The 10,103-nt window shown below is 38.4% G+C and overlaps 2 protein-coding genes across 3 annotated transcripts in view; one reads left to right on the forward strand and one right to left on the reverse strand.

The window, feature by feature from the left end:
- Window positions 1-2,934: 2,934 nt before the first annotated feature.
- si:ch73-335l21.4 (E3 ubiquitin-protein ligase-like) lies at window positions 2,935-4,414 on the reverse strand. Its single transcript, XM_053629289.1, has 2 exons — window positions 3,934-4,414; window positions 2,935-3,490 (listed from the first exon to the last, which is right to left on the reverse strand). Exons 1-2 carry the CDS (start codon window positions 4,349-4,351, stop codon window positions 3,432-3,434), a joined length of 477 nt encoding a protein of 158 aa, XP_053485264.1. The 5' UTR covers window positions 4,352-4,414; the 3' UTR covers window positions 2,935-3,431.
- A 3,111-nt stretch (window positions 4,415-7,525) lies between these two features.
- The window catches only part of si:ch73-335l21.2 (RING finger domain-containing protein), a 4,184-nt gene continuing 1,606 nt past the window's right edge, over window positions 7,526-10,103 (forward strand). The window contains exons 1-2 of one of the 2 annotated variants that reach the window (XM_053629288.1): window positions 7,526-8,371; window positions 9,359-10,103. The exon at window positions 9,359-10,103 is cut by the window's right edge and continues 1,606 nt beyond it. In XM_053629288.1, coding sequence (XP_053485263.1) covers window positions 9,432-10,043 — 612 coding nt within the window. In that variant the 5' untranslated portion in view covers window positions 7,526-8,371; window positions 9,359-9,431 and the 3' untranslated portion in view covers window positions 10,044-10,103. The remainder of the gene's footprint in view (window positions 8,372-9,358) is intronic. The other variant, XM_053629287.1, reaches the window with a different exon arrangement.

The raw sequence follows: 10,103 nt of genomic DNA on the forward strand, positions 1-10,103 counted from the left end.
CCTCTCTTGCATCAATAAAGATCACTGTTCATGATGCCACTATCAGAAAGACACTGGGCAAAAATGACAAGAGTGGAAGTGGTGAGGTGAAAACCACTGCTAACCCAGAAGAACATTAACTCTCGTCTGAATTTTGCCAAAACACACCTTGATGATCCTCAAATCTTTTGGGAGAATGTTCTGTGGATTGATGAGTCGAAAGTAGAACTGTTTGGAAGACAGGGGTCCCGGTACATCTGGCGTAAACCAAACACTGAATTCCACAAAAAGAACATCATACCTATGGTCAAGCATGGTGGTGGTAGTGTGATGGTGTGGGGATGCTTTGCTGCTTCAGGGCCTGGGCAACTTGTAATAACTGAGGGAAACATGAAGTGTGCTCTCTACCAGAAAATCCTAAAGGAGAATGTTCGGTCTTCAGTCCATAAGTTTAAACTCATGTGCAACTGGATTATGCAGCAAGACAATGAGCCAAAGCATAGGAGTAGGTCGTAGTCCTAGAAGTAAGTGAAAGACTGATCTCCAGTTATCGGAAGCGTTTGGTTGCAGTTATTGCTGCTAAAGGTGGCGCAACCAGATTAGAATTTTAAGTGGGCAATTAGTTTTTCACATTGGTGACAGGTGTTTGATAACTTTTATTGCTTAAATTAAAAATAAATAAATAAAAACAGTGTTATGTGTTTACTCGGGTTGTCTTAATTTTATGTTGTATTTCGTTTTAAGATCTATTTAGTATGAGATATACACAAAAACAGAAGAAATGAGGATGGGGCAAATACTTTTTCACAGCACTGTATGCTACTTTTTAATCAGCATGATCTCAGTTAGCTGCTAATAAAATTCTACAAATAAGGGACAGAGCTTCTCATGTTAACTTTAGATTTTCAGTTGGCTTTGGTCTAGGACCAGATCATATAAGCCTTCTAGACTTAACTGTATTCAGATGAAATACTGTATAACCCTTTTTTTTTTTCTTTTTTTTTTTTTTTTTTAGATGTGTGGATGAATCGAATGGCTACTACTTCAGCATCACTAATGTGACTGTGGGTTGATTCATTCAAGTTTAAGCTGCCTTTTAAATACAATGGATATAAAATGTCTACATACCCTTGTTAAAATGGTAGATTTTTGTGAAGTAAAAGAATGACACTAAGGTAAATCATGTCAGATCTTTTCTCACCTTCAATGTGCAAAGTATACAAATAAAGTGAAAAACAATCAGCAGCTTTTATAGGGGAATAAAAGACAAATAAAAAACTTATAGTAACCTAGTTACATAAGTGTGCACACCCCTGAACTAATATTTTGTTGAATCACCTTTTGATTGTATTACACCACTCAGTCTTTCTGGGTAAGAGTCTATGGCACATCTTGACTTGGCAATATTTTTCCACTTTTTCTTGTACAAACATTCTACATTTGTCAAATTGTAAGGGCATCTCCTGTGCACAGCCTGCATCGGTCACCCCACAGATTTTTAGCTGGATTCAGGTCTGGGCTATGGCTGGGTCATTCAAAAACTTTGATCTTTTTTTGGTTATGCTATTTCTTTGTTGATTTGGATGTACACTTTGGGTGTTATGCTGAAAGGTTAAATTCATTTTCATTTTCAAACACCTGAAGGTTTTGCACTAAAATCAACTGGTATTTGTAACTATTCATGATTCCATCCACCTTGATGAAAGCCCCAGTTCTGGCTGAAGAAAAGCAGCCCTAAAGCTTGATGCTGCCACCATCATGCTTCATCATGGGTAAGGTGTTCTTTTGGGGATGTAGGGTTTTTTGTGCCAGATATACCTTTTGGAATTATGGAATTATTATACCTTTTGGAATTGTTCTCATCAGATTTTAACACATTTTGCCACATGGTTTGGGGTGATTTAATTTTGGCTTGGATGTTGTTTTTTTTGTGAGAAAGGGCTTCTAGCCCAGACATGTGAAGAATATGAGAAATTAGACTTATCAGATATTCCTGCAGCTACTTTAATGTTGCTTTTGGCAGCCACCCTGGTAAGATTTTGTCTTGTCCTTTTATAAATTTTGGAGGGACCTCCTGTTCTTGGTAATGTCACTTCTCCATTTTCTCCACTTGTTTATGATGGCCTTCACGGTGTTCCCTGGTACACCTAATACTTTGGAAATTTGGAATTTGTAACTTTTTATTTTTCCCTAAAATTTTTCTGATTGTTTTCTTAATTTTATATGTTGTGATTTCACATTGAGGGTGGAAGAAGTTCTGACATGATTTATCTGGTTTCATTTTTTTTTTTCATCACAAAAACCTGCCATTTTAACAGGGGTGTGTAGACTTTTTACAGTGGTGCTTGAAAGTTTGTGAACCTTTTTAGAATTTCCTATACTGCATAAATATGATCTAAAAAAAAAATCATCAGATTTTCATACAAGTCCCAAAAGCAGACAAAGAGAATTCAATTAAACAAATGAGACAAGAATATTATACTATTTATATTTATTTAGGAAAATGATCCAATATTATAATTCACCTTCAAATTAATTGCTAATCCTAAAGGTTCATATACTTTTGCCACTCACAGATATGTAATATTGGATCATTTTCCTCAATAAATAAATGACCAAATGTAATATTTTTGTCTCTTTTGTTTAATTGGGTTCTCTTGATGCTTTAAGTTATATTTATGCAGATATATAGAGAATTGTAAAAGTTTCACAAACTTTCAAGCACCACTGTATATCCACTGTATATCCACTGTACCTATACCACTCAAACTTTAATGTAACCTGACCAACAATGTATTTTTCATATAAAATGGGGAAAAAATTAGTAAAATGTATCTTCAAGTATATCGTCAATATACATATCTTCAATGTATATTACCTGTGATTAATTTTAACTGTGACACAAACATGGCAAGCTGTTCTTTCCCACAACAATCTAAATGCAATTTTTTTAAGTGGTTGAGAATTTTTTTTTATTAAAAATACAAGAAAACATCTTTAAAAAAAAAATAAAAATAGAAAACTTATTATAATACCATAATATATACAGATGACTATATACATTAGGAGCATACAGCCAATTCACAAGTTAACACTAATTAGAATTAATGTTTTGTTATAAGTTACTTGACATTTGAGTCAGACGGCAAGACAAAAACACACCTGCAGTCCTATATACATATAGCTATAACAGATACCTGCTTTTCACAGTATGAACACATTTAATACATAAAACATTCAACACGAGGCAGTTCAAGTCAAGTCAAAAATGTGATGCTCCCTGCTACCAACACTTTGCTTTATTTACATCTGCTTTTGGCTGTTTCCCTTCTCTCATTGAACCTTGCTGGGGAAAGAGTCCAGGATTTTCAGGTGGCTCTGAAAGGAATGATCCATGCACCAACACTTCACTGGTCTGCATCCGACAGGTCACGTTCATCAGTCCAGGTTCTTTATATCATGTAGCAATGCATCAGGGCCAGATCCCTCATATCAGAGTCAGTAATACAGCCTGGGGAAACACACACATACACACAATGAGTGCTTGTTTAGTCTGAAGTTCTTAGGAAGTTCTCAAGTTCAAGTTCAAGTGGCTTTATTGTCATTTCAATCATATACAGTGAAACGAAACAACGTTCCTCCAGGACTATGGTGCTACATAAAACAACACACTAACCACATGAGAGACACAGAACTAATGCAATGAATTCGGAGTTATGATAATTTAAGACATTGGTTCTCAACCCTGGTCCTGGAAAACTTGAAGTGGGTGTGTTAGAACAGGGAAAACATTACAATGTGCAGAACAGGGCGAAGGGTTGGGAACCTGTGTGTTAAGATTAGGTTCAAGGTCCTACCACTACGTCACGCCTATGAAACTCAACGCAATCAGGAATGTAACGTGAAACTCAGTTCACTATGAGGAAAGAGGTGATTGGATCAAACTCCACTCACCTCGCCGACTCGGTCCTTTCATTTTCTTGTACAGACGAATGATTGACCTCCACAGTCGTCCTCTTTGCGTCCTGGGTAAATGATCTTCTTTAGACTGGCCGGTTGTGTCAGTCCTGGACTCTTCGTCATCCTCCCCGTCGCTCGCGCTGTCCTCGAGGACACCTTCCGCCTTCAGTCGATTCAAAATGTCCTCGTGCACTGGGAGGTTGTCTCTCAGTTTCTCCTCGTTCAGAGGAGTGGTGTGTCGGCAGAAGGCGCAGATTATCTGAGGTCCGGATTGAGGGTCTTCGCTTCGGCACGCAGTGAGCGTCAATAAGCAGCTTTCACAAAAGCTGTGTTTACAGTCCAGCTGTCGGGGACAGCGACGGCCAGTGTCGAAAAGCCGGTAACATATCCCGCACTCGAGCTCGGACAGCATCGCGTCGTCTGATTGAACTAACGGAGAAACCGAGGGATTGGACAAATCTGAAGGGGGAATGCCGCCGGAGTGGAGTTTTATAGGCGGCTCCAAACAAAAGCAACGTGCATGTGTGGGTGGAAACACTGTACAACGTCTGAGAAAGGAAAAAAAAGTACACTAGCAACCCCAGCATAAACATTGCTAAACACGGTGACGTCACAGATCCCGGGGTTTCGATGCCTTGTAATGAAGCACGTTAGAAATGGACGAAATCTTTGACTAGTCTAATAAATAAAAAAGCTACTTTGTCCGGATGTATCCGGTTCTGTAGCATTTCTGGAGTCCAGATTGGCCAAACAGAATCCAAATTTACCAGATTAAAATTGAGATTTAAAATAAAAATTAATGGAATATTCACACTTATTTGAGTCCTTGCCACCTTGGATAAGGAGAACCTTCACCTCTAAATGGGCGTGTAGGCTACAGTGCTGTGAAAAAGTATTTGCCCCCATCCTGATTTCTTCTGGATTTGTGTATATCTCATATTAAATAGTTTTAGATGTTCAAACGAAATACAACATAAAACTAAGGCAACCTGAGTAAACACACAATACAGTTTTTATTTATTTATTTATTTATTTATTTATTTTTGAAGCAAAGAAATTATCCAACACTTATCACCAATGTGGAAAAACTAATTCCCCCCTTAAAATCTGGTTGTGCCACCTTTAGCAGCAATAACTGCAACTAAACGCTTCCCATAACTGGAGATCAGTCTTTCAATTTCTTCTAGGACTAGGATTTACTCCTGTGCTTTGGATCATTGTCTTGCTGCATAATCCAGCTGCACTTGAGTTTCAATATACGGATTGTAGACTGGACATTCTCCTTTAGGATTTTCTGGTAGACAGCACCCTTCATGTTTCCCTCAATTAAAGTTGCCCAGGCCCTGAAGCAGCAAAGCATCCCCACACCATCACACTACCACCACCATGCTTGACCGTAGATATGATGTTCTTTCTGTGGGATTATGTGTTTGGTTTACACCAGATGTAACGGGACCCCTGACTTCCAAACAGTTCCATTTTCGACTCATCAATCCACAGAACATTCTCCCAAAAGGATTATCAAGATGATCATCAAGATCACTGAGGATCATCAAGGTGTGGATGCCATTTTTGCCCAGTGTCTTTCTGATAGTGGAATCATGAACAGTGACCTTTATTGATGCAAGAGAGGCCTGTAGTTCCTTTGATGTTGTCCTTGGATGTTTTGGGACTTCCTGGATGAGTTGTTGCTATACTCTTGGAGGAATTTTGGAAGGTCGGCCACTTCTGGGAAGGCTCACTACTGTGCCGAGTTTTTCCATTTGGAGATAATGGCTCTCACTCTGGTTGTTTGGCGTCCCAGAGCCTTTGAAATAGCTTTGTAACCCTTTCCAGGGTTTGTTAACCCTTTCTATTTCAATCACTTTCTTCCTCATCATTTTCTTTCAATTTTGGCATAGTGTGTTACTGAGTAAGACCTTTTAACTAACTTCATGCTGTTGAAAAAGTTCTATTTAAGTGTTGATTTAATTGAACAGGGTTTGCATTAATCAAGCCTGGTTGTATCTAGTCCAGCTGAACCCCATTATGAATTCAGTTTCATAGATTTGGGGAATTAGTAACTATGGGGGCAAATACATTTTTACACAGGCCCAGATGGTATTGGATAACGTTTTTGCTTCAATAAATAACATTATTATTTAAAAACTGTATTTTGTGTATACTCAGATTGCCTTTGTTTTTATCTTAGATTTTGTTTTAATTTCTAAAACAATTTAGTATGAGTATGAAGAAATCAGAATGGGGCAAATACTTTTTCACAGCACTGTATAGTCTACATCTTCAGCTTTTTAAAAATAACATCTTGTCTCACTAGAGGCTTTTGAACACGTCTGGGTACTTTTTGGTCAAAATAAACTCAGTGATCATTATCAATACTATACTATCAATATATACCAGATAATGATAATGAGTCTTTATTGGTCACATATGAATTACAGCTCCATGAAATTCTTTTCTTCTTTGCATATCCAAGCATGTTAGGAGGTTGGGGTCAGAGCGCAGGGTCAGCCGTGATACGGCACCCCTTACGGGCCTTGCTCAAGGCCCAACAGCTTGGCAGTGCTGTGGCTTGACCCCAACCTTCCGATCAGTAAACCAGAGCCTTGACCATCAAGCCACCACTGCCTCTGGATGAGTAATGACCCAGGGTCATCATCTGACATCCATCCAGTGCAACCTCGATGAGGTCATATCTCTACAGTTGTATTTAGTCATAAAAAGGATTGCCAAACAAGCACGTTGTATGTTTAGTTGTATTTAGGCCAAACCTGAACCAGATTCCAAATGCCATAGTTTAACATGTGGGTGCTTATACTTGGGCTCAGCTGCCTGTTACATACCTAAACTCAGCTTTATTTGGCTCAGAAATATCTGCTATCCATGTGGACACTCTACAATTTTATTGCTTTATTCACCGACAGATTCAGCTGTGAATTTAACTATGTGTGTATGTGTATTAGATCACACAATACAGCTAGTTAAATCATAGATGTGCATTAAAAAGAAATATCAATGAAATGCTCCAACAACAGTGCTATGATGTCTTGTGCCTTCACTGATTCCAGATCAAGTATCCTTTGTATATTCCCTTTATAATTAATCACAATCACAGTTCTTTTTTTTATTACAGGAATTTGTTCATGGCAGGAATATGATACTGCTATTGTTTACTTGCTTCTTACTGTAAATCATCAGGAAATGGATTGCTGCTTACACATGTCCTAACACTTCAAATAAAAACCCTGTAGCAAAATAATATCTCTTTACCCCATGCTGACTTCCCCAAATTTATCTGCATTTGTCTTCCCCTCCCACACATGTGGGAATGACTTCAACAGTCATTTCTGGATCTAACTGGCTGGGCTTTTACAGTCCTTTTGGCACTCCAGACAGCCTTTGTCTGAAATATGTATGACCTCATTCTTCAGGAAGCAAAAGTGAAAAAAAAATAGTCTATTGATATAAAGTGTGCATTCAGGGCTTTTTAAAGACACAGAGCTTCTCTGCATTCATTTATATTAAAATTGAGAATATTTTAATGTATCACAAAAGATTGTTAAAATTTTTTTTTTTTGCTGCTAAATATATACTACCGAATTCCAGATAGTTTTCAATGACTTGTAAAATACTGCAAGCCACAATCTGTTAATGTGTTGAACATGTTAGTACTGGTTCTTAGAAGTGGAAGCACTTGAGATCTAAAGTACCTGCTTTAACTTGGTCAGCTCTCACTCCTGATCTGCAAAAAAAGAGAGAAAAAGGCAAAAACTGAAAGAAATTAATCAACTGAACTTGAGTAATCAAGGGCCGAAAGTGCAATATTCACCCACATTATTCCCATCACAGTAACATGGACTATGAGCACTTGGCAGCTGAAATGCCAACCAACCTTGTGGAACGCATACATGAATTCATTAACTGTTGTTATAATGATTACCCAAACACATCTCCTTTTCCTGTTTGAGCAATGCTTTTTTAAAATATAGAATTTCCTGGATAAAGCAAAATAAAATATATATATGGGGCGTATGAATAGATTCCATGTAGAACAGAAATTGAAATCACACTCATGTCAAATAATGATACGGTATATTAACCAGAGGAGATGAAATGAGGCATCAAAAATCATCACTGCTCCCGCTCCTAGAAACCAAACTATCTCTAGGTAATAAATGTCAGGGAAACTCACCCCCTTGGTAGGGCACAAGGCATGGGATCAAGGGAATTAAAGAGAAGGAGAGAGAGTGTGAGCTAAACATATTCCAAAACATACATGTGCTCATAAAAGCATGAGACTTGACAGAGGTGATACTGAAGGCCGTGTATATCTTTTCTTTTATGCTGACGTGTAAAAATGGAAGTGCTGTTCAAATGCAAGAAGAGACAAAAGGCTTCACTGGAGAAGTAGGACCAGTAATTCTTTGAAAAGGTAAATTTAGTCTCTTTCTCAAAATAAAATGTGATCACCTGGCATTAGTTCTTCTTATCAACTGATGTACTTATATTTAATTTGTTATTTATAATTCCACAAAGTACCCCTGCTATCTCTTCTCTCTGCCTCTTCCTGAACACGTTTACTGTAACTATTATTCCTAAAAACAATTGTAGCAGAAGCTGTCCTACTGTCAATTTATATATTTGTGTTCTAATAACAAGAGGGAAAATACATGTTTTTATAGATTTTAAACAAATTTGTTGACTGGAATAGTGTATAGATTCACACCTGGGAAACTGCTGTTAAATACAATCGCAAGCTTTACCAGATGCGCTGACTCTATAGGGACATGTACTGCCAGGTAGCTCTCCCTTTGAGCAATGGTTGCTTTGGCAGTGCCAGTGTGAATTGAGGTTTAGGATTATCAGTCTAAAACAGAAACAGACAACATGCAACAACTAACAGTACTCCAGAGATTTAATCTATGGTTGTGTAATGTTTTCAGTCAGTACCTGTCCTAATATAGCCATATATCTATTTACAGTGAGCAGTCATCTTCTCAACACACACGTACTACTTACTAAGACGCACACAATTTCTACTTTTTCCACAGAATAGCTTTCATTATAGACTGCAGTGTCAGGTATTTTCAACAGCAGGAAATAAGGGAAGGATAGCTTGTGGTTAGAATTATGAAATTCATTGTAATCTTGTTAGATCCAGTCAGCACAAGCCATTGCCAATTCTCATGAGGAAACTGTTTCCAAAATGCTTGTTTTGCATGTTTAAATAAATTTCTGGAAACCGTGTAATAGTTTGAATTTAGTCCACATTTAATGATTTATTTTTCCTTGAGAATATAAAGCCATGCATTTTGAACTTTTCACAACTATGAGGATTTTTTTTTACTCAATTATACGAGTAAATGACTTTTCATATTAAACTAGTAACAAGCCTATTCTTTATGGATCAATCTAAAAGACAGGGTCCCTTTCAGGCTCCCAGATTGCACAAAAGAGCTCATTCTCAGAAGGCCCATCTACAGTCTACGTCCATGTCAGTGGCCCCAGTTCCAGTTACAACATCTGCCAAGGAGGAAATCTCTGCCAGTGGGGACTCCCCAGAGGTGGAATGCCCCGTGTGCTACCAAGAATATGATCAAGAGTGCAAGCTCCCACGTATGCTGGAATGCCTCCATGTCTTCTGCACGGAATGTCTTCATAATATCCAACTGTCCCCTCTCCACCCACCTGATCCCAACAGCCCTCCTTCCATCTCCTGTCCCTTGTGCCGCCACACCACCCCACTAGAAGGTGGCGATGCACACTCCCTCCCATGCAACTCCCGTATCCTTGCCCAGCTACCTTCTGTAGCTTTTCGCCTGCCTGTGTCAGTCTCCACCCGGCTGACTACTGTCACTCAGAGGGTGATCCTATCTCTGGAGTCACGGGATGCTCGGTTTATTATTTTACCCACAGTCAGCCTACGGGTGGAGCAAATGGCTGAGGGTTCAAGCACACCTGAGTCCATAGCAACTACAGTGGAGGGGTTGAGGAGGAGAAAGAACCTGATGTGTATCCAGTTGTTGGTTATAATATTCTGGATGCTTTTTGTCCTGGCCTGCGTGGTTGGCGTACTGTTTGGCCCTAATTTGTTCCGCAACTGAAAGACAGAAAAAAAAAAAACCATTGTATAAAAGAATTCATCTATCATATGTAATTTAATG

The sequence above is a fragment of the Ictalurus furcatus genome, chromosome 7 (genome assembly GCF_023375685.1).
Source record: "Ictalurus furcatus strain D&B chromosome 7, Billie_1.0, whole genome shotgun sequence".
Lineage (NCBI taxonomy): Eukaryota > Metazoa > Chordata > Actinopteri > Siluriformes > Ictaluridae > Ictalurus > Ictalurus furcatus.

Bases quoted from the DNA above. Each gene is read 5' to 3' on its own strand.
- si:ch73-335l21.4 (XM_053629289.1), bottom strand. From the start codon at position 4,351: ATGCTGTCCGAGCTCGAGTGCGGGATATGTTACCGGCTTTTCGACACT. The intron at 3,491-3,933 runs GTGAGTGGAGTT...GTGTTTCCCCAG, and splicing joins GAAAGGACCGAGTCGGCGAG to GCTGTATTACTGACTCTGAT.